General features: G+C 44.1%; 2 protein-coding genes across 7 annotated transcripts in view; one reads left to right on the top strand and one right to left on the bottom strand.

The window, feature by feature from the left end:
* Positions 1-20,794, bottom strand: part of LG04H9orf43 (linkage group 04 C9orf43 homolog) — a 29,601-nt gene extending 8,807 nt beyond the window's left edge. The window contains exons 1-14 of one of the 6 annotated variants that reach the window (XM_019754596.2): positions 20,655-20,794; positions 18,346-18,545; positions 18,091-18,241; positions 14,642-14,720; positions 12,873-12,973; positions 11,532-11,595; positions 10,590-10,762; positions 9,787-9,937; positions 9,350-9,410; positions 9,012-9,079; positions 8,690-8,777; positions 6,557-6,636; positions 5,839-5,896; positions 5,125-5,610 (exon numbers count right to left, since the gene is read on the bottom strand). In XM_019754596.2, the coding sequence (XP_019610155.2) occupies positions 5,390-5,610; positions 5,839-5,896; positions 6,557-6,636; positions 8,690-8,777; positions 9,012-9,079; positions 9,350-9,410; positions 9,787-9,937; positions 10,590-10,762; positions 11,532-11,595; positions 12,873-12,973; positions 14,642-14,720; positions 18,091-18,241; positions 18,346-18,496 (1,446 nt within the window). In that variant the 5' untranslated portion in view covers positions 18,497-18,545; positions 20,655-20,794 and the 3' untranslated portion in view covers positions 5,125-5,389. Of the gene's footprint in view, positions 1-5,124; positions 5,611-5,838; positions 5,897-6,556; positions 6,637-8,689; positions 8,778-9,011; positions 9,080-9,349; positions 9,411-9,786; positions 9,938-10,589; positions 10,763-11,531; positions 11,596-12,872; positions 12,974-14,641; positions 14,721-18,090; positions 18,242-18,345; positions 18,546-20,126; positions 20,512-20,654 lie in introns of those variants that run through there. The other 5 variants (XM_019754595.2, XM_019754597.2, XM_019754599.2 and 2 more) reach the window with 5 other exon arrangements.
* A 12-nt stretch (positions 20,795-20,806) lies between these two features.
* POLE3 (DNA polymerase epsilon 3, accessory subunit) lies at positions 20,807-23,519 on the top strand. Its single transcript, XM_019754601.2, has 4 exons — positions 20,807-21,028; positions 21,130-21,215; positions 21,575-21,693; positions 21,968-23,519. The coding sequence occupies exons 1-4, from the start codon at positions 20,963-20,965 to the stop codon at positions 22,138-22,140; spliced, it is 444 nt and encodes a 147-aa protein (XP_019610160.1). The 5' UTR covers positions 20,807-20,962; the 3' UTR covers positions 22,141-23,519.
* The last annotated feature ends 489 nt before the right edge of the window (positions 23,520-24,008 follow it).

The raw sequence follows: 24,008 nt of genomic DNA, 5'->3' as shown, positions 1-24,008 counted from the left end.
AACACTACACTCCTGGTGAATCCCCCAAACTTTTCCGACCTGTCACTTCTCTCCACCTAAAGGTCACCTCCACAAACGTCTCCTCTTGCCAAAACATAACTCAGTTTCAAATGGTAGCACTCGAATTGCCCCCTCCTTCTTCTCATTACTATACCTCCTTCTTTGCTCCACTCAGCTCACGCTGCTACATTACATGTACCCTAAAGAAAGGAAATATGTCATATGCTTTTTATTCATTCGCTCATTCAGCATTTACAAAGTGCCAGGCATACAACTAGATGCGAAAGATATGCAGTGAAGACAGATGCCACTCACAGAACTATAGTCTGGCAGGAGAGGGTGGCAATGAAAAAGCTGTGAACCCCACAGAGACTATAAGAGGAGAATTGAAAGAGGGGAGCCTCACCCTGACAGTGGTCAGAAAAAGCTTCCCCAAATAGGAAACATGTAAGCTGACACCTGAAAAATAAGTAGAAAATATAATAACTAGGCAGAGGGGAGAAGAAAATAATTTTACAGGTTGAAGGAAAAGTACAGGGAAGAAGATCTGAAGGTAAGAGAGGTCAGGGCTCATTAGAAGAAACAAAAGAAAAAAATCATTGCTGGATCACATAGAACAAGGTGGGAATGGGGGATTCCGGGCTGCAGAGACAAGCATGGCCCAGCCAAGTCACAGCCCTTCCTTGCAAGCCTTGTAAAACAAGCAAAAGAGGTTGGGTTTGACCCTGAGGGCAAGGGAGAGTTTTTAGAGGAAAGGAGTGTCAGGATCATATTTGCATATGAAAGCTGGGAGAATGGATGGTGGCTGTAAAGAACAGGGTTGGTGCCGTAACCTTGAGGAAAGAAGATGGAGGCCTGGACTTGGGTAGGGGCAGGAGGAACAGAGAGGAGCACGGATTTGGATATGATAGCTAATATGATTTTGTGATTAATTCAACTTAAAGGGGCCATGAGAGAAAAAGGTCAGAGATAATCACCCAGCCTAGTCCATGCTTTGCACATAATAGGCGCTCAATTAACATTTGTGTAAGGAATGAATTATTAACAAATAAGTGATTGAATGAACAAATGTACCAATGAATGAGAGGCAGAGAAAAGTAGAGGAAATTATTTTTGGAGATCTCTTCCAAGACAGAGCCATCCTTAGAAGTAATATAGACTCAAGAGAAAAAAAAAAAAACACCTGAATTTGTTGGTTTACACACTCCCTGTATTTTTAAACAGGTTAAATCTAATCGAGATAAATTTAGGAGACACAAAGCAGTACCAGAGCCTCAGATTGCTTTTGGTGTTTCTGCCTTCCCAACTGCGGCTTCCCTAAGTCTTTGCCCAACTGACGATCTTCAGGGTCATCAGTAGCTCCCAACTTCCCTAAATCCTAGGCCTCTGAGCATGTTCCAGAATTTTCCACACTCTTGAATGGTTCCTCTAATGACAGTCTAAACTGTTCAAAGACTAATTCATTCGTCAAGAATGGATGGAGTGCTTACTACATGCTAGGGCTATAATCCGGGGCTGTAACCATGACAACAATAGACACAGCCCCATCCTTCCAGGAGCTACTAGTCCCCTTGAGCATTTAAATTGGGTCACATATGTAAATGGTGAAGTGTGGATTTTTCTCCATTTACTCACAGAAAAAGTCTCTGGCTGTGTAGACATTGGCTTCAGAAATAACCAGACCTCCAGTCTTTGAAGGATGCCATTTTCATAATGTAATATCGCCATCTACTGGTCCCAAACAACTTTACCGATTGATCCAGGAAAATTTCTAGCTACCATGTTTTCCCGAAAATAAGACCTAGCCGGACAATCAGCTCTAATGCGTTTTTGGAGCAAAAATTAATATAAGACATGGTATTATATTATATTATTATATTATATATCATGTTATATTATATTATACTATATTATATTATACCCAGTCTTATATAAGACCCGGTCTTATATTAAAATAAGACCGGGTCTTATATTAATTTTTGCTCCAAAAGACGCATTAGAGCTTGATTGTCCGGCTAGGTCTTATTTTCAGGGAAACATGGTACATATATTCCTGGAAATAACTCTCACTGTCTCTCCAGAACTTCTCTTTTCTCTAACAAGATAATCTAGGGGTTGATTCTCTAACATATAATAGGTACCCTATATTTGTTAAATAAATGTATAAACAGGAGAGCAAATTAATTCCACACCCTGGTACCTTCTGGTAAATGAAAGAGAAAATTTAGAACTTCTTTTCCAGATTCCTCTGGACTCCAAAGGGCCTCTAATCGTTTAAAGGCCAGAGGTATTTCTGTCTTTAATTTAGCAAACAATTCCTTTAGGCACATTTGAATAAACTGATTTTTAAGGGTCACTGCTACCATGAATGAAAGCCTGACTCCCTCCCACCTCAGGGAGATTTGTGTAATCCAAAAAACAATGAAGAACAAAGTCTGTTACCCCAGATATCAGGACCAATACCAAAACAAAAGATGGCTGGCTCTGCAAGAAGGGTGTGGACATGGGATCTGAAGATGTTTTCATTGACTCACTTCTAGACACAGGTCAAACTGGGCCCAGTGTTATCGTGAAGTGCGCTCAGAAAACCATGTGACCCAAACGAAGTGGCCTATCCCTAGTAAGGTTCACAAAGAAAGTAGAAAAAAACAAAAGAAATCAGAGACAAGTTTCTCAGGAATATAAGGCTCCTAGGACAATATTCCAACAGGCTAAGTCTTGTCCTATTGTCTGCTTAAGTGTGTAAAACTGACGGATTTCCATGTGATTCTGGCTGGGGCGTCCTGGCTATTAGGCCTTAATTCTCCTGATTCCTTTGGTCCAGAGGGTGGGAAAATCACAGTTAGCAACATTTACCTGTCTCCTCCTCTCTCAGAAGATTGGGAGGCTGAAGCAAAGGGTTCCTGAGGGCTCCTCCCCCTCAGTCAATTCTTTTCTGTGAGGCCTCATCCTTCCTTTCTGATTAAGAATGTCAACTGTGCATTAAAGAGAGGAACTCAGAGAAGCATCAGAATACAGGGGAGAGAAGAGTAAGGACCCAGGTTCTAAACCCACACCCTTCACTGACTGAGGACAGTGGACCACCTCTCGGGATACTGCTCATATTTTAATCACCACAAATTTGTACATTCACTGAAATATTTTTCAGCAGTTGATAGAAATGGTGCCTTTCTTCTCACTCAAAGGCCTCAAACGGACTATCATCAACCCTGCATTGTGAGCCTCAGTTTCCTAATCTATAAAATGGAGACAATCCACATTTATCTGTACATTTGGTTAGAGAACCAACCAAAATAATGGGTGTAAAGCACCTTGAAAACTGTAATGTGGTATGTAGATTATATTTCCCTAAATTCTGTTAGTGATTATCCAAATTTGAGGGATTGGTATGATGAAGATGAAATAAATTTCAGCCTACAAATGTTTTACCTCCCTTTGAAAATAGCAGCAAAGGCCAGTGTTCATATGGCAAATATCTTCTCACTCAAAATATGTCATGTTTCAAAAGGTAGCTTTGTACTCAGGACTTAAAAGATTGTGCCAGTTTCTGGGAATTGCTTTATGAAGTAAAGTTGTTGAATTGGTTATAAAATAGATCTTCTCTTCTCTTCTCTGAGTCTTCAACAAAATGAGCAAATGAAAGCCAAACCCTGCCCCATCCTGAGCCCCACTACCGACCACTGCAAATCGGGTTTGCTTGGGTGGACAGGTCTAAGAATAGGTGAAAGAGAAGTGAAAAAAGCTGTAAATTTTAAAATTATCCCACAGAAGTCCTTCTGCGATGTAATATACATTTGAGAAATATTATTTTCAGGGAAAAAGTCCACATAATGCCTTTTGGATTCTTCTCTCCATGAAGGTTCAGCTAAGTATAGTTCAGTCTAGTAACACAAATGATGTCATATAATTTTGATTTGGCTTGGGAAAGAGGAGGCAAGGGTAGGCAGCAGTTGGAGCTTTCTAATTTGGTCTGTTTTCAGACAATGTTACAAAGGAGTTGAACATTTAGTCTGCCTTCTTTGTATGAACTGTACTTAGGGTAACCAAATCACTGATGAGGGATAAGTTTCTCTTTATAAAAAGATCTTAGGCCCAGCCCAGAGTTCCACTTCTGGCATAACAGTATGACCACTCTCCAATGAAGCTGGTGAAAATTTTTTTTTAATTTTTTAAGTCTCTGGAAATGACCCTAAGAGCATGCAGCAAATAAGGAAACATTTGTTCAAGAAAACCTACAAAAGCTCTGTGAGACCTGCAAGAGTCTATGGGATATGACCCTGGACCCATGCCCTCCCTCCACCCACCCCAACTTCAGTGAGGCAGAAACTCAACTCCATGCTGCTGAAGCCTAAGAACACAGGGCTCCTTCCCCCCAGCTTCGAGTCAGAGGGCTATCTTCCCAGGAGGGACAGATGTCATCATTTCTCATCTTGTCCCCCACTACCTGTCACCGAGGCTAAGTTCCTGCGAGTACCGCCTATAGGTGGGGGCTCTCTTCTTCCACCCAGCCCCCACTTGTGGGAAGGAAGCTCAACCTTGGGTGCAGAGCTGCTGAGAATACTGGAGCCCCAACTCCCCCTGCCCCAGCCTGGAGTACAGGGCCCAGGGCTTTTATTGAGTACATGAGAATTTCATTATATCGTTCTCTTTACTTTTATGTAATTTTGAAGTGTTTCTATATTTAAAGGTTTAAGGATTAGAAACATGAAACAAACAAAAAATCCTTCCAAAAACCCAGTTCAAACAATCCTGAGACTGCAATTCTGAGTCTTTATGAGCATCAGTGACACTTTCCTGCAGATTCAGTAACTTAGAAACTGGAGCTTCAGACTCTTTCAGGTTAATACGAGTCCTTGCCACATACACAGGAATATTACACATAACACATATGCACATAACACATGGATATTATTGGATAATGATGTGGATGCCATCCTCAAAAAAAACCATTTCCAGAGAATTAGAGGAAAAGCCAGGAACACAGTAGGGGTTCCCACAGGTCAAATTCATCTTTCTACAACTGGAAACCTTTCAGAGCTTCACAGAGGAGATAAAAGTAACCCAGAAAACAATGCCAAGAAATATTTCTCCCCTCCTTCCAGAAACAGAGAATGAGTCTTTTGATTAAGCAACAAATGTGTTTAATCACCAAAATTATTCTGGCCCTAATGGAAGTGAAAAACATCTAAGTTTAAAGGGGATAGGGCTTTTTCTCCCTCACTTATTTTAGAGGTAAGTAGAGATGAGTGAAGAAAACAGAATCCCTAGCTCAGGCCTGGTAAAGGCTCCAGGGAGCAGAAGTCCTTTCAGCCCTCATGTTCAAGGTCGCTGTCCTCAAGATTCTCAGCATCCTGCTGTGGAACAAGGCTGTCCCAGTGAGGTCTTCTGCCTATGCCTCCGGAGACTCTTTACTCTGCGTCCCACAGGGTTGGTTGTCCTCATCCTCATAAGCAGTGGTCTGAAGAATCCTCAGTAGTTTGAGCTCAGGGTTCCAACTTGTTCTAGATGTACTGGCTGAAAGGTCCTTTGGGGTCCTCTCTTGGGCTTCCCACACAACCTCCATCTGAGTACTGATGTTGTTAGTGGGTTCTCTCTCGGATAATTTAGGATCTAAAAGAAGATCCAGCCACTAATTGTACCTGTAGCTTTTCTCCCAACTAACTGTGACAAATGGAGGACAGAAAAGGAAGGGCTGGGGTGTCTCTAGGACCCTTCTAAGGGATGAGGGCTGTGCCATCCAGGGAGGTGAACCATCCTGGTCCACCAACACAGGTTCAGCTCTCCCTGTCCTCAGTCACTTCCTAAAGTTACTCCACGCTAGTAACTTACTCTACTTACTGGGCAAGTAATCCTGGTAGTTCTCAGCGTTGCCCACCTGTGGTCTCTCCGTGGGAGCCTGAAATTCATGAGAATAAGTGTAAGGAAACTTGAACCTTTAGGAAACAAAGGATTTTTCTAAATGATGCTTTGCTTGTAGAAATAATTAACACCTAAAATCCCACCTCCTGAGGCTGAAGAGAGAAGCTTGTATAACATTCTTTGCCTTCCATGCTGAGCAGATAAAGCCAGAACCCACTTTTCCCCATTCCCAGCCTTCAGCTAAGGGTACAGTGCCTCTGAAGGTGGCTGCCAACAATTCCTCCCATTCCTGTATGCACGTGCTGTTCCTTCCATCAAGAGATGGAGGTGATTTCCTGTCCTCTTGAACCTGGGTTGGACTTGATTTTTTTGACCAATAAAATGTGGCAGAAGTGTAACTGTTCCAGTTCCAGGCCCATCCTTTAAGAAAGTGCTGGCGTGAGCTTGCACTATGCTGTTAAGAAGCCCAAATTGGCCACACAGAGAGGCCTCACAGAAGAAAACGAAGGCGATTTGGCCAACAGCCCCAGCCCAGCCTCCAGAAGAATGAATGACGTCAAGCAAGATTAGAAAAACTGTCCAGTCGACCCACAGCATCATGAGGAATAACAAACCACTATGGTTTCAGCTTTGGGGTGGCTATACAGTAACAGAAAACGGAAACAGCCCTCGCAGAACGCCCTCCGTACACTCTCACCTGTTTCAAGGTGGGGCCGTTTCTCTTCGTCTGCTGCAGCTGCTTTTTGTCACTTTCCAAATCTGGTAGAGTTCTGTGACCTAGTGACCACAAAGTCAACTCGCTTCTCTTCTTACTGGTATTTCTTGTCCCACTGTGGGGTTTCTAGTCAACCCCTAGTCTACAAGTGACTCCATCCAGGAAGAGACGAGACCTTAGAGGCAGGTAAGAGGAGGGAGGCCTTCTGGGTTCTATGTGGGATTCTGGTCACCTGGGACTGTGCCCACGTCTGTTACAGAATTACAGATCAAGGGAAAGTGTGTGTTCAAAGAATCAGGATTCCTCCAAGCAACCTAAGGGGTAGGACCCTGCACAGCATAGCAGCAAAAGAAGACCTAACTCGACCTTTTCAGTTTATAAATACTCCTCTGACCTTCTTGCGCCATCTCTAACGTACCCGTATCGGGTTCTGAAAATGAAACCCCTCCCCCCAAAAAACTCTAGTTCTAGGATTCTTTTGCATCAGCTATGTTCCCAACTAGTCCCAAAATGCGCATTCTTTCCACTCTCGGCATCCCTTTCTCTAAAGGACTAGCTTCCAAGCGGCCACCAGAGGTATCACGCTAAAAGGCAGAGCCAGTCAAGGAACTCCCTTGCTCAACACTTCTGTTGGCTCTTTAGCAGCACTGATTCTCCCCTTAGCTACACACTGGAAGCACTGGGGAGTTCTAGAAACCACTGGACCGTGGGTACTAACACCAGAAATTCTGATTTAATAGGTCTGGGGTGCACCCCGGGAATTAGGGTTTCAGTGTGCAATCAAGGTGGAGCACCACTGCCATGAAGGATAAAGGTCAAAAATCTCAGCGGCTATTCAAGCCCCTACCTACGTCTCTCTTTTAAATACCCAGGCCCACAGCCACAGAGACAGCTCGATGTTCCCTGAGCAGCCGTGCTGCCACAAAACGCCTTTGCACGGGCTACTTCCACTTCCAGGAATTCCCCTCCATGTCAGGAAAACTCTCACACATATTCAAGATCTAATGCAAAAATCATCTCTTCCATAATGCCTTTCTCAACTCCGTGAGGACAGGCCACTGCTCTAAGAACATGATTCAAAGGGACATTCCAGTCCCCCAAGCAAAACTCCTATTGGAGGCATCAGGAAGAGTGGAACTGCAGTGGAATTCAGGGGAGTGCAGATCACCCTGGATGGGGTGATAACCTGGAACAAGTCACCTCCCACCCTGGGCCCCAGACCTGGTTCTGTCTACCTCCCATGTGAAGGTCGGGAGCCTTCTTAGATCTTCGAGTTAGAGGACACCATTAGTATCAGAGAGCTCAGGGGGATGGGACATAAACCAAGAGAGCAGCCTCCTTCCCAGGAAATACCTCGCCTAAGCCCTCCCAGTGCCCCCCAGGGTTACAGAGTGAATTCTGATGATTAAACAGTCATTTTCACAATACAGTCAGCAGTGTCCAGTCTGAGTAGGGCAGAAGAATTTTCTAAGGGTTAGGGGAAATTCTTTCTCCCACCTTCCCTCCCATTCTGCACTCAAGCTGAGAAACGTCAGAGGGACCCGGGTAAGTGTAGCCTTTATCTAGCTCAGCTGAGATAAGGACTCCAAAAAGGCATGAACACTGAAGGAAAAGGATCACCCGCCAAGAACTGGCTACCTGCCTCCTACACGGGGCTCGATAACGTGGTGGTCACAACCTGAGGCTGCAGAGACGGACGAGTGGAGGGCCCTGGACTATGCTTCCTTAGAACTCTTGGGGCTCCTGTGAGGGGACCCGGCTCCCCGCTGCCTAACCGGCCAACGGGCCTTCGGGGGTCTCTCGTCAGTAACCTGAGCTTGATCGTCCTGCTCAAACCCCTCTGCCTTTTCTAAAGCAGGACCTGAGGAAAAACGGCTCGGATTCATGCTTGTGAGCCTCTCTCAAATCGCATGTGAGACAGACATCTGGCCTAGCTTGCTTGCTTAGTAAATATTTGATGGGAGAATGATGCATGCATGGTAGGTCAGCCAAACCGAAGCCCTCCAAGGAGAATTCTGACAAGGCAGGTCCCCAAATGGCAAACATGTTCAGCGTTCCCTGCCCTCAGATACATCCTGGGATTCTGCCAGATATTCCCACCCATATTCTCCTTACCAGGGCATGGGTCAGAAATCACAGCACCGAAACGTTTAAGTGAAGTGCGCTGGCCCCCTGGATCACTCTTGGATTTCTTTTTAGCCTCCTGAAGCCCACACAAGGAAGAACTGAATTAGCACTTTTGGAAATGAAGAAATGAAGAAAACTTTTCAAACGAGTCTAAAAGAAGGAAGTTAACGTCTATAACCAGACAGGAACTTTGTATCTATAACCAGAGAGAACAGCGAGAATTCCACCTCATACATCCCTTCCCGTGCCAGGCTGCATCCGCTTGTCCTAGTCCCAGCAAGTCCTAGCGGTCCCCTCACTGCTGCCCTACCTGCTTCTTAGTAGGTGTCTTCGCCTGCCTCTGCTGCTGCCACTGCTGCTGTTGCTGCTTCCTATGACCTGGTGACCAGACAGCCAGCTCAGTCCTCTTCTCCGACAGCTCCCACCCTCCCCGGGGCTGCTCGTGGGGCCCTGCTCCACAGCGGTGACACTCTCTCCCTGGTCAGGACCAAGCCAGGCTGATGGGCAGAGGAGGGGGCTGCTGCTTCTTGAAATTGCAGTTTCCGAGTTCTACATGTGACCCCACTGAACTGAGACGAAGATCAAGTATGAGAGCTGTGGGCTGAGGGGGAGTGGTGCCTAGAGATGTGGCCATACCAGAAAACCTACCTGCTGTCTTCAGGTTATAACATACTTTCTTCAAATGTTCAGGATGTCTCAATGCTGGTCTCTGGAGAAATAGAAGAAGGAAAGCTCTACCGTTGGGAAAGGTCTTTGCCTTTCCCAAAATGTATCCCCCCAATGCATTTATCCATCTAGTCAACACGCACTTCTAGAGGACCCGGTGTGTGCAGCATCATACCAGGGGTTCTGGAGAGGGGAGAAGTGTAGGAAATGAAGTACAGAAGACATAGAGAGCATTGCTCTCCTCAAACCCCTCCCCATCATTTGCTTTCACCTACATATAGCCCTGCTCTTCTGTGGGGCGTGGGACCAGAGTGGTAGGATAGAAGGGAAAGAAGAAATAGTCAGCTGTTCCCGCCTTGAAGAGAGATGAGTTTGGGTTTGCACGTAGACACCTTGCTCTGAGGCTCCCCAGCTCTTACTTGCAGGGTGAGGCGGTGGGCAGATAAAAACATCTTAGCAGAAATGGCACTGTCAGGTCGGCTCTTTTCCAGAGGAGCTTTCTTTTTCATCATGGCCAATTGTGTCTTCATCTCTGGACAAGGAGTGGTTTTCCCTGCACCTGACAAAAGACTGAAGAGGACAGAGACAGACAGACAATCACAGACAGCTCTTCTTGGAGAATAGCTGAGGAGAAAGATGAAAACAGCTCCAGATTTGAAGAACTAGCCACTTTGGGCCTAAAAGGCCTGTGCCAACAAGTGCTCATTCAGCAGCAGCTATGATCACTATAGCGTGTGGATTCAGTGTTTACTATCTGTCAGGCCCCCGTGCTCTCTGCGGCTGAATCCTTACAACACCCTGCGGACATGTACTATTGTCCCCATTTTGCAAATGAGGAAAATGAAGCTTAAAGAGACTAAATACATTACTAAAAATCATAAAACCAGTAAGTTTCGATACAAAATGCAAAGGTTGTCTCACTCCAAACCACATATCCATTCTGCCTCCCACTTATCCATAACTCATCTATAAAAAGAGGTGCGTAATTGGGTCTAGCTCCTAGCGGAGGTTTAAATGTGAGAACATATGTAATGTGCTTATTTAGCACAGGGCACGGCTGATGGTAAGCACTTGAAAAATGGTGGTGATGATTGTCACCGGTGCCTATTGGGAAGTCTAAGAACTCAGGGAACAAGTAGGGTAGCGGTTTTCTCCCCTCCCTACTCCGAAAGAGCACACTGCTTAGACCCTTCTCAGAAAAACAGGCTTACATGATACTTACTCGTTCAGGAGCTCCTGAGGTAACATGTCAAACTGGTTCCAGAAAGGTATGAATTCTGAACTTAGTTGCTCAAACAAGTGTACTGGGAAGGAGGGAGGTGCTATTTTCCCTGAAGGTCTCAACTGTGTTTCTGTGTTCTGCTTTCCAGAGAGAACCAGAGGTGGCTTGTCTTTCTGGAAGAGAAACGGTGGGAAGAAGTCCCTGGAGCACTCTCTTCAGTGCCACTTCCCATCCCACACAACCGGGGCACGTGAAGCTCCGTGTTTCCAGACCGACTCCAGCAGCAGCCCGCTCCCCAATCTGCACTATGAGGGCCACCACATCTTTCCCTCTCTGGCTCCCCAACTCTATTGTTGAATTCAGATCACACGGGGATGAGTCGTTTTGTTTCTTTGTTTTATTAATTTATTTCTTTCTTTGGTTATTAATTTATTCACTGAACAAATATGTATTAGCCAACAACATGTCAGGCACAGGGTTGGGGCTGGGCTGGGATTCAGCAATGAACAAAACGGACCAAGACACTATCCTCATGGATGTAGCAACCTCCCAACTCTGTGACTCATCCACGGCTACATTTACCCAATAAATGGTAGAATTCGAGTTAGAAGCCCAGCTCTATTTTAACTCCTAGTCCATTGAAATTCTATGTCCATCACACTGGGAATTAGTTTTTAAGTGACCAAAAATTCCCCCTGAACACCCAACTGTTCCTCCTCACATCTCTTCAAGGTGCTCTTCACCTTCCTACAGGGAGGAGGTAAGGAAAAAGTGTCCCTGAATCGAAAACGGTTTGGGAATTATTTCCTAAGAGGGGTTTTCTTTTGCAGATTTCATTCATTTAAAGAGAGAATAGGGGAAGGGGAAACATATCTGAAAGGAAAACAAAAATAAACTCTCCAAAGTAACATTATAAAGCTTTGACCGAAACATCCAACTTACTGTAGCTGTCTTTCTTTTCTTCTTCCCATCCTGGCTGGGAACAATATATTTCCTCTCAGCTGGACTTGAAATAAGAATAACCACAACTTATTCCCAGACATCTCAAACAAAAGCACCAAGAATATTCGTGAATGATGGCCATGAAAATTTCTATCCTGTATTCAGTATTCAAAGGTGGCCATTGGGAGCCCAGCTGTACCTGCTACCTAGAGGCTGCTGAAAACAAGACCCCCACCCTCACATCTGAATTAGATTTGCACCATTCTCTCATGCAATCCAGTTATTTACTTTCCTAGCATTAATCCAAATTAATAATTATACACTTAGGTGTGGTGATGTTTGCAATGTCTGAATCCCCCACCAGCGTAAGACCCCAGGAGGACAGGAACCCAGTCTATTTGGCTCTCCACTGAATTCCCACTGCTTAGCATAAGGAGGTATTTTTGCTCTGTCATCTTCCTCCATTTTCCCTGGAACATGGATATGATGGCTAGAGCCCTAGCAGTCACTTAGACCTTAAAAGGCCTCATGAAGCACCTTAGAAGATGGAAGCCATGGCTAAGGGTGATGACCCAGAAATCCAGAAGGAACTCTGGTTTCTGATTACCTCATGGGCCTCACGTACTAGCTCTGGCCCACCTATATCTGGGCTCCCTAAACATGAAAGAAAATAAACCCTTAGGTTTTTTTGTTTGTTTACACCATATACACAATCAAAAAAATGCATCTATAAAAAGGATTCACAGGATCATTAAAAAAGAAAATGAAATAAAAAGGACTTCATAAGTTTCATCATCTCTCAACAGTCACTTAACAGAATCTGAAAGCCTCAGCGGTCACAAAAGAAAAACTACATTCTTCCACAGGTTCTCAATATTAGCAAGACTTCACCTTTGTCATGTTCTGCTTTGTACACAAGCTCTACATGCTATTCGTTTTGTGCCACTGTACTTGGCCTTGGGGTTGAGACCAAAGATTCATGTTCTTTACTGAAAACTTTGTCACTCGTTGCTGATGGCTTATAAGATAAACTAATAGTCAGACCAGCATTTGTTTCTTAATCAAACCTCACAAATACACTGGGCTCTATCTTGTATGCTATTTACTGCCATGTGAAATTTGATGTAGGGAAGTCCCAGGACATGAATCTCCAGTGCATTAAAACAGAATTACAGTGTAGCAAGAGGCAGAAGCAAGCGAATGTGACCTTCGCTGCTTGGCCTCCTGCTACTTACAGTGAGATGCTACAAAGGAGATCACAAAAAGGAGGCCTGCAGAGGACAGCAGGAATTTACAGAACGTAAGAGTTGAAGATTTCTAAGTTCTAGACATGATATTCACCTCATATGCTTCTCCGGTTCTCCTGGGATCCAGATTACAACCTTATTTCTGATATCCTGAGGGCAGGGAAGTTGTGTCTCATTCAAATTCAGCACTGGAAGCTAAGAGAAAAATGTAGAGCCTATGTATGGCTTGCAGGTACCAGCTCCTTGATGGCATTCAGTACCAGACTAAGGACTGAATTATCATACGAACTGAAAGGGTGTGATGTCCCACAAGATGATGAAAAGACATTTTCCATGCCCAAAACATCGTCATAACATTCCCTCAGGAAACCATGTATCAGTATAGGTACTGTAAGAGGGAGCAGTTGTAAGTGAATAGTCTCCACTGCCTCCCTATGACATTAGGGTGGCATTTAGCAACAACCAACCCCATCTCATATCAGGGTACCTCAGGGCTCCCCTAAGGGAACATTACTCATTCTGCCCACTCCACTCCAAAGACAGACCGTCTGGAGATAATACAATTTGGGAGCAGGGAGGTAATTGATAGAGAGAGAAGCCAGTTTTCTACTTTTACAACCTGTCCACAATTATAGGCATCTCCATAAAAGTTAAAGCCTTAACTCTTCTAACTTTAGCTATTTAAGATACTAGAACACTGGTGTTCCAGTAAACCTTCTAGTCTATATCTCTAGTAGGAAAAGGACGGTGTTTAAAAATAAGGTTGTCCCCATGAAAATGAACTGATTGGCCTGGGGAAACGGGTACTTCTTTGCACACTAAACCCTTTTACGCTGTTTGAGTTTAGAACCATGTGCATGTATTATCTATTCAAATAATTAAACTAATTTAATCCAACCCTCTTTTTCTGCAGTGGCCAAAGAGGTAAGTGCTTTGTTCATTCATCCATTCAAAACCATCTACCCTCTCTTACTCTCTTACACTCTCTCCACCACAGGACACTGAAAAATGAAGCATCTCATGACAAAAATAAAAGGCCTCGATAGTGGGACTGCAGATAGAGAATCTTTTATTGTAGATAAGTAGATGGGTTTTTCTTCCTAAACTCTAATTTAGCTCTGCCCCTAACTAGCTATGTGCTTTAGGAAATCACTTCCTATCTGGGCCTCAGTTTCTTCAACCATAAAATGTATGCGATAGACCATAGTAATGTTATTCAAACTATAATTGCAAGTTATTCATGGGTCATGAAATCAAAATGTGTGAATTGCAGCCTACACTGTTTAGAAATGAAATAGAATAAAATAGAATAGGAAAGAAAATAATCAGAGCACATCACACATAGTTAAGAATTGTTCCATGATACTTTTGTTATAAAATTTGTTACTATAGGTCATAACCAAAAATGTTTGAAAGTCATTGGAGTAGATGACCTTAAGGCCCAATTTAGGTCTGACTTTCCAGCATTCTAATTTCCTTTATTATGAGATGACAGTGTGTACTTATTAGGTTGGTGCAAAAGTAATTGCGTTTTCACAATTATTTTTAACCTTTTAAACTGCAATTACTTTTGCACCAACCTAATAGTAACTGAACTCATTCTATGTAGGATCGAGACAGAATTCTCACCTATGCCAAACTGCCATAAATCAAACCCACCTGTGTCTGGGATTTCTGGAAACAGTATAGCATGTAAAGCCATTAGCACGGAGCCTAGCATATAGTAAGGGCCCAATGCTAGATAGTTGTCATCATCAGTATGATCGTCACCATTGTTCAGATTGCAGTCATTCCAAGGAAGAATGCCAAATAAAGGCAAATATTTTATTCCTGCTAGTAAAGAAAAAAATGCTGAGGAAGTACCTTTTTCAATCTGTGACTTATGTTGGGAGGTCTATTCGCATGGTTGATCAAATCTTTGTCGGGTAAATCCATCCAAGGTCTAAAAAATGAGAGTTTCCAAACATGCATCAGAGACACAAAAGACTCCTTGGGGTGATAAAGTTAGTGCTGTGAGGAAAAGCCTTCTACTTATCTACAGAAAGCCTTGGGCTTAAGACTTATCAAATGAATGGAGGGTCTCGCCAGCTCCTTAAGTTTTGTTTGTTTGTTTTTCCTGGAACAGCTCCCAAACAGACACTGCATATTGCAAACACTTTAAAACTATTTGTTGCATCAAAATTAATTCACGCCTGTCTCTCTCTCTCTCTCCAACTACCGATAGTTACATCACATCAATAGAATCATAAGTCCCTTCGATGTAGATGTTCAAAAACATGTTAAACAAACAAAATGTGGTATATACAAAGGAATATTTCTCAGCCTTAAAAGTAGCGAAATTCTGATACCTGCTACAACATAGATAAACCTTGCAAACATTATGCTAGGTGAAATAAGCCGTACACAAAAGGACAAATATTGTATGATTCCACTTAGATGAGGTACCTAAACCAGGCAAATTCATAGACAGAAAATATAATAGAAATTATCAGGAGCTTGAGGGAGGGCGGAATGAGGGGTTATTGTTTAATGGGTACAGAGTCTGTTTGAGAGATGAAAAAGTTCTAGAAATGGATAATGGTGATGGTTGCACAACATTGCGAATGTACTTAATGTCACTAAAGTGTACCCTTAGAAATGGTTAAAATTGTAAATTTTATGTTATGTATATTTACCACAATAAAATAATATTGTCCCCTTATATTTTTATATCACTTGCTATTTTATTTATTTAAAAAAAAAAAAAAAAAAAACATGTTAAGGGGCAGCTGGATGGCTCAGCTGGTTAGAGCGCGAGCTCTGAACAAAAGGGTTGCCGGTTCGATTCCCACAAGGGCCAGTATGCTGTGCCCTCCACAACTAAATTGAAGACAACGAGCTGCCACTGAGCTTCTGGAGGGGAGGCCAGATGGCTCGGTAGATTAGAGCACAAGCTCTCAACAACAAGGTTGCTGGTTCAATTCCCGCATGGGAGGGTGGGCTGTGACCCCCTGCAACTACGATTGAAAACAGCAACTGCACTTGGAGCTGAGCTGCGCCCTCCACAACTACATTGAAGGACAACGGCTTGGAGCTGATGGGCCCTGGAGAAACACACTGTTCCCCAATATTCCCCAATAAAATTTATAACAACAAAAAAAAAACATGTTAAATGTATAAATGAATGACCATCGCAAAGAAGCATAAGATAGAGACCCAACTCCTTAGCCTGATTTATGAAGCCCTACATGATTTAGGCCCCTGCTTTTTTTTTTTTTAGGCCCCTGCTTTTTTTTTTTTTTAGGCCCCTGCTTTTTACTCCAGCTCCTCCAGCCTCATCTCTGACCACTCTCTAATTCCTGGTCCATGTTCCAAACACACTGAACCATCGTGTTTCCCTGAAAACAAGACGGGATCTTACACTAAGGTTTGCTCCAAAAGACACATTAGGGCTTATGTGCAGGGGATGTCATCCTGAAAATTCATGCTAGGGTTTCTTTTCCTTATCTTCGGGGAAACACGGTGTGTTTCTGACACCTAAAGAATTTCCTCTTGCCTCCTGGATCTTGCATGTGCTAGTTCTGTAGTCTAGAAGTCACTTCCTTTCTACCTCCCACCTGCAACCCCCTCTTCACTAAACTGCTCTAATGCCAGGTGTAGGCATAGATGCCACCTATACAGAAGACAGTGCCCTGGGTGCCTCCACACACCTGGGTGGGCACTCTTCTCACCACACTCATCACAATGAACGATTATTTACCTCCCCGACTAGGCTGAAAGCCCCTTGAGGGTAAGGGCTGTTATCTTGTTTACCACTGTGTCTCCAGTGGAGAGCAAGGTGGCCCCCACTACGACATATCTGGTAATTCAATGAGTGACTAAAAAATAATGCCATGGGGCCTGCCGGTGGCTCAGGTGGTTAGAGCTCCATGCTCCTAACTCCGAAGGCTGCCAGTCGATTCCCACATGGGCCAGTGGGCTCTCAACCACAAGGTTGCCGGTTCAACTCCTCGAGTCGCGCAAGGGATGGTGGGCTGTGCCCCCTGCAACTAAGATTGAACATGGCACATTGAGCTGAGCTGCCGCTGAGCTCCCGGATGGCTCAGTTGGTTGGAGTGTGTCCTCTCAACCACAAGGTTGCCGGTTCGACTCCCGCAAGGGATGGTGGGCTGCGCCCCCTGCAACTAGAAAACGGCAACTGGAGCTGGAGCTGAGCTGCGCCCTCCACAACTAAGATTGAAAGGACAACTTGACTTGGAAAAAAGGCCTGGAAGTACACACTGTTCCCCAATAAAGTCCTGTTCCCCTTTCCCAATAAAATCTTAAAAAAAAAAAAAAAAAAATGATGCCATGGTCTTCACCTTCAGAGACCCTGACTGGGAGAAACCATCTTTCTCTCTCTCCCAGGGCTCACCTCAAGCCCTAGAGAAACTGAAAGTAGTCCTACCCTCTCCTATACTCTTTAGCCTAAGAGAAATCATCCAGGGATTCCTTAAATCGAACAGGAAACAAGAAACCTCTACAAGGGCTACCACTAGTGCTTTGATTCCAAACAAGGTCTTCATATTTTAAAAGTCTAAGTTTTCCACAGATATCTTAGTTTCATATATCAGAAAACACCAATTGGGTGACTATATTTTGTAGGAGATTAAAAAGGAAAAGCCATGACTTCAGGAGTTCACAAATAGTTTCATACCTAAAAATAAAAGAAAGACAGCATCCGTAGACAGTTTTCTGATAACCTATAGAAGTTGATGAGATAGATATTCCCTGATATGGGCTGAATTGTGTCTGCAAAGTCATTTGCTGATGTCCTAACCCCCGTACTTCAGATTTTGACTGTATTTGGAGGTAATTAAGGTAAAATGAAGTGCTACAGGTGGGCCCCCATCCAGTATGACTGATGTACATGTAAGAAGAGAAGATTAGGACATGGGCACACACAAAGGGAAGACCATGTTAAGACATAAAGAGAAGAAGGCCACCTACAAGCCAAGGAGGGCTCAGAGGAAAACAGCTCTGCCAACACCTTAATCTTGGATTTGTAGCCTCCAGAATTTTGACAAAATTAATTTCTGTTGTTTAAGATACCCAGTCTGTGGTACTTTGTTAAGGTAACAAAGCAAACTAATACAACTCCCATTTTAACCAATTCCTAGAACACAAATAAGAATGCTTTCTTTTAGTTTCCAATTGCTTATTTGCCACTTCTTTAATTGAATTGATGCTTTACTTTTAATCCAGCTTTCTCAAAGTCTACTACATGCATAAAGGAAGTCAACCCCAAATTTTGAGACAATAGGCCCTTAAAAGAAGATTCCATGATAATTTACCTGCCTTGAAATTTGGAGTCCAGTTTTGACCCCTGAGACAATAAAGAGTGAGGCTTAGTGAAGGTAAATCCTGATAAATAATGATGAGCACGTCTCTTGGCCGGAAAGCAGGAATCTGAGATGTTTACAACGGTGAGCACTGGGAATGTGTCTGAGAAAGCAGACCAGAAGAAAACATGTAACATGCCAAAAAGGAACCAAATGGAAACAGTTCAGAGAGCTTGTAAGGAAAGAGACAAGGGTTGGCTAACTCACCATTAGCATCCAGAGGAGCGCTGCAGGGTGAGCCCAGGATTCGAGGGTGGCCCCTCTCAATTCGGCGGATAGTTGCCCAGCATTGTGGATGCTGACAAACAGCCAAGTTACAGGTGGTTTCATCCCACTGGCTCTCATCTGGCAAGTCCATAGTTATGAATGGTTTAGGACAAAAGCCAGCGTTGCAGCTTTCTAGTCCTCTGGAGAGACAGTAACCACATAATTAGGGAGTATTATATACTAGCCATGCAGTCCAGATTTTAATTTGGACTCAAAAGTATAAAATATTTCTATTGAGTCCATATAGGTAAATGGTGGTCACAAAATAATTAAGAATAGGGTAACAAGCAAGTATGAAAACATCTCAGCATGAAGTAGAGTGTTAAGAGTTTGGGAGCAGACTGACTTTAGAAGGTCTCCTAATTCACCATTTAAAAGATTCGTTAATCTGAGCCTCAGTTTCCTCATCTGCAAAATGAAGATAAGCCTATTTCACAGGGTCATTACAAAAAATTAGTTAATGGATATTAAAAGGTGTGGTATACAGTTCAGAATAAATATCAGCATCCTTTCCTTTTCCCCTGCATTAATCACGAAGGAAATGATACCATCTCCAAAAAGCCTTATCAAATCACAACTAATGTAGTCACAGAAGTGCTTTTACATGGCTCAAAACTTTGAAAGCCATATGCTTCACTTTTCAAATGCACCAATTTTCATACAGGCAGCTACCCACCGGAAATTAATGGGTTTGCTCAAACAGCAAATCAGTAGACTTGTAGTTGCATCAGAGGCCATTGGCTTTTCATTTACTGTCTGTATGGTCTCCGACAAGTGACTTAACCTCTTAGCCTGTTTCCTCATATAAAGAGGACAAGGAATCCCTAAGTAGGATTGTAGAAGGATTAAATGAGATCATGTACTTTTAATGTGTGACAATATAATAGGCGCTCAATAAATACTATCATCTTTCTCTCTCTAAAAATGTTTTAGGCAATCATTACCACCTGGTCCCTCACAACTTTTTAAGGACAGTGCCCATTTCTACTTTCTTTTATCCAAGATGTTTACTACTGACTACCAAATGTGAGGAAACCTGTATAAGCATGGAAAACAACAGAAACAAAATAAGTCTCTCTTCTAAAGAGCTTATAATTTAGACCAAAGGTAGCAAAATATTGGTCTGGGATTGCACCTGGTCTGTGTCTTGTTTCATTTAGTCTTCACTTTGGGCCATTATTTTAAAATGGAAATAATTCATACTGTCCAGATTTCTGGCTCCTTTGAGCAATCAAAATATCTGACAACACAGAGGGGGCGCAATTTCAACTAGACAGCAATTGACTGAAACTGAGCATCTGACAGCTTTAAACCAGGTCTGTCCCATCCAAGTGGAGAGTTTTCCCACCAGACCCTACAGTTTCTAACTGAAGCAGTTTCAGTTACCATTTATCCTCAAATTCCTGTTGCTTTTCTCATAATAGGGAAATATTTCTCTATACTCATTATCAAAAGCAGGAAAACGAAAGGGTGACTTGGGATCTCTTTCAGGAAAAAAAAGCATTAGTACTCAGGAGTGAGGACAATTTCTACATACATAACATGAAAATGATATAACTTAAAAAGCCACTGTAAAGCTGTGGTAATGTTTTTGACTGAGAAAGATGTTTTATGAACAATTTAATCAACTAAAAAAACACAATTTTAACAGGGTTTGTTTTTGAATAGGAATGTGATGTTCCATTATTCTTACAATCGGCTGTTTATCGACCTTTCCTTACCTGACCAGCCCGAATTGACAATGCCCCAAGGTCTAGTCATGCCCACCTTTATGTTGCCAGCATTGCCCCTGCGCTGGCAAAATAGTCTGCCTTCAAAAATTCTAGGTAGCAGTTATCCTTAGTACTATTATTACCAAGTTGGGAGGGGTGTCATGATTAAGAATGGACATCAGCTCCGGTGAGAGTTGAAAAAAGAGACTCCCCGCTTCGTTCCGGAAAAGGGGAGCGGGAGAACTCGGCCTCGGAGGGTGGCGGTTCCGCGGAGTCAAAGCAGAGGCCACACCGCTGGGACGCCGAAGCCCACTGGGAAAATCTTGCTCCTCGCGGAGCCGTGATGAGGCCTGTGAGCCCCTCCCACCAGGCCCCGCCTCCCGTCCCCAGGGGCCCCGCTCCGCCCGCTCCGTCCTCGCCTTCGTCTCCCAAGCTAGCCGGAAGGCTGCGCTGTCGCTAGGCAGCGGCGCACGGTACCCTGCGGAAGGGACGGAAGCCCCAGTGAGCCCTACTTAATTTGGTGAAAAAGCTACAGACGTGGTGGTGGCGTGAAGCGGACAAACGAGCTGGGGAAGGGACGCCGAGTGTCAGTGGGGCCAGACGGCAGCCCCGGCGGACCGAAACCATCGCGGCACGGAACGTTCGGACGCGCCAGCGACTTGAGGCGGAAGCGGGGCTGCTGGGGGAGGGAGCAGATCGCGCGCGGGGCCGTCTGGGACACGATGTGGGCAACGTGGGGCGGGACGGAAGCCTCGTTGGGTCAGACCGTGGCGACGCGGGAAGTCTGGACGCCGTAGCTGCCTAAAGAGGAGGCCTGAGAAGGAGGGCCGGCCCCAGTGGCCGCAATGGCGGAAAGGCCCGAGGACCTCAACCTACCCAATGCCGTCATCACCAGAATCATCAAGGAGGCGGTGAGCAGCTGGACTGACGGTTGGGCCAGGGGCGGACGGACGGGCAATGGGGGAGACAGGTCCTGGGCCCGTAGCTTTGCTCACCCCCGCTCTTCTCGCAGCTCCCGGATGGTGTCAACATCTCCAAGGAGGCCCGGAGCGCCATCTCCCGCGCCGCCAGCGTCTTCGTGCTCTACGCCACATCCTGGTGAGGCGGGCAGAGCTAGCCAGACCTTAGCTGTGTGGGCTGTGACAGAAGGGAAGCGCGAAGAGACTCCCTGCGCCCGAGTTTGTGGCTTTTAGCCCACAACCCCAATCACTGTCCTACCTCAGGGGAGGGAGGTTCACAGCCTTCATCCACTTTTTGCAAGATCTGAAGCAAATAAAACAAAAAATAACTTTGCTTTAACTTTCTTGTACAGGGAAAAGGGATTTACCATGTCACAAAAATCCGTGCATCTAAGACATGGGCTTTCCCATTCTACCCCTGGGTGCTCCTTTTTCTATCTGATCCATAAGCGGCAAGGGCGAGTCTGGTGACCCTTAATATTTCTTTTCTTGTTTCAGTGCCAACAACTTCGCCATGAAAGGGAAACGCAAGACACTGAATGCCAGTGATGTGCTCTCAGCCATGGAAGAGATGGAGTTCCAGCGGTTCATTACCCCGTTAAAAGAAGCTCTGGAAGGTAATGACCATTTTATTTTCTCAGTCAAGTAGATGTTCATTCTGTGTGACCTGCTCACCTGGTCCTAAGTCTTTCTGGCTTGGATCCCTTGAGTCCAGTAAGCAAGTATTGGATGTGATTCAGAACCATTTCAGTTGGACCATCTCAGGTCTTATCATTCTAGGCAGGTCATTTTTCCTTCTGTGCCTCAGCTTTTCCAGTTATACACAGGCATCAACTGCTGCCATCTGTTTGGGTCAGCCTTGCCTCCTAATCCCCTCCTTCCTCCTTGCAGCATATAGGAGGGAGCAGAAAGGCAAGAAGGAAGCTTCAGAGCAAAAGAAGAAGGACAAAGACAAAAAAACAGATTCAGAAGAACAAGACAAGAGCAGGGATGAGGACAATGATGAAGACGAGGAAAGACTGGAAGAAGAAGAACAGAATGAAGAGGAGGAAGTGGACAACTGAGTAGGGTGAGGAGACTGTGGCACCTTGGAAGGTACCACTCAGAAGTGTGGTGTATGTTCATATGAAGCTTTTTCCTACCGGGCAGAGCACTCTTAGGCAGGGGAGCCTGAGAACATCGAAATGAAAACTGGCTCGAATGACCAAACCGGCACTTCCCAGACTCAGAGCATCTGAGTAGCAGAATCCTGTTTTGCTTAATTGGTCTAAAGGTTAATGACTTTTTGGCAAGAGGGATCCTGAACGGATAATTTCATCAATCAATTTGATCGCTCTTGTTTATTTTTATATGTGATTAGGCAGGTTTTGATTCTCAGTTCCCTTCCATGCTTACCCCACCAAAAATAACAACTTCCATGCCATGTGCTGTGTTCCAAATCACAGAGGCAGCCAAAGGCTCAGGAAAAATTGAGGCTTAGATCATGGTCAGCCTGCTTGTACAGTATCTGACAATACTAGCTATTCCGAGTGGTCAGAAAGGCTTAGCTTTGGGAAACTGCTAAAAGGCTATGGGAGAACAATGGAATCTGTGATCTCTTTGACTGTCAACATTCATTGGATTTTGGTTTTTACAGACCCACTTGGCTTGGGGCTCCCCTTCTATATTGCCTGCAAACATTTCACCTGTTGGTGTGCTGCACTCTGGGCAAATACGCTTTTAAATCAGCATTGTAGAGTGGAATTAGTCAAGCAAGTGTGCCAATGTCTAACGCTTAAAAAAACAAATGGGTTAGTGTTAGATGCAGCTCACTGCCTTCCACTGTACAATGTTAGGATTTATTGTGACCCAGAAGGGATAAAATTCCAGGTTTTCTCTTACAGGCCATCTCCCAGACTTAGGACTATGGCTTTTCATTCTCCCAGTTTGCGACAAGTTCCAAGCTTTATTTCTTCTCGGCACAGCTTTCTCCTGTGCTTCTCACTTCCTGTCTGTCTGCTGCCTTTCCTTTGCTCCCCATTCCCATTATCTCCCTTCTTTTCTCACTTCTGTCAGTCCAGAAACTTCAATAATCTGCTTAATATCCCAAAGTACAGGTTCCTCTGATTTCTTAGGTCCAATTTCATGTCTTTTAAAAATGATTTTGTAAACCTCCTGAATCTTAGGGGAAATCTGATGGTGCTCGAGAATCTAGCCCCCCACCCCATTGCCAAACCATCCCCTTTAACTGTTTGTAAAATATCTCTTTTGACCTTTCTTCGTTTGTTTTTTTCTCTTTCCATTTAGTGCTTCAAGCACTTTTTTGTCTCTAAGAAGGTTGACAGGTGTAGTTTGACACTGTTAATTTGTGTAATGAATACAGTGAAAAGTTGATAAATGAGTGAAGAATGTTGAGAAAATTGCAGTGCTTTGTACAAATAAAAAACATTCTTGTTAAAAGTGATGACTACTCTTTCATGCTTCTTCGTAGTATGCTTTGGGGGAAGACCCACTGATCGTGCCCTGTATAGTTTTTGAACTGTGGACTGGGCCAGACCTTGGTAATTATGGGATCCTGCATCACCTTGGATGACCAGCAGATGCTGCTGTTTCCCAGGCAAGGGAGGCTCTGCCCCTCAACCACAGCGGGAGAGCTTTCCATGGCTCTGCAGGGCAACCTGGACATACTAGATGCTCAACAACTCCAAACATTTATTGAGTTCCTGCTATATGTCTGGCTCTCTTCCAAATGCTTTCAAGTATTAACTCTTAAAGCCTATGAAGGCGCACTGTAGTTATCTTCATGATCTCAACTCTTATGCTATATTAACCTCTCTAACCTACATAGATTTCTCAAATCATGGATTTATAAATAGCATTCCTCAAATATAAACCCCAACAGTCATTAGATCCAGTGGCCTTTTCCTTCTCCACGAAAGAAACATTTCTTAAT

This window comes from Rhinolophus sinicus, linkage group LG04 (genome assembly GCF_036562045.2).
Source record: "Rhinolophus sinicus isolate RSC01 linkage group LG04, ASM3656204v1, whole genome shotgun sequence".
NCBI lineage: Eukaryota > Metazoa > Chordata > Mammalia > Chiroptera > Rhinolophidae > Rhinolophus > Rhinolophus sinicus.
Note: the sequence above shows the minus strand (reverse complement) of the source record. Positions and strands in the feature narration are given on the sequence as shown.

Excerpts from the sequence above, each read along its gene's own strand:
- POLE3 (XM_019754601.2), top strand. The coding sequence starts at position 20,963 with ATGGCGGAAAGGCCCGAGGACCTCAACCTACCCAATGCCGTCATCACC. Across the intron at positions 21,029-21,129 it reads CCAGAATCATCAAGGAGGCG|CTCCCGGATGGTGTCAACAT; the intron begins GTGAGCAGCTGG and ends CTCTTCTCGCAG. Across the intron at positions 21,216-21,574 it reads GTGCTCTACGCCACATCCTG|TGCCAACAACTTCGCCATGA; the intron begins GTGAGGCGGGCA and ends TTCTTGTTTCAG.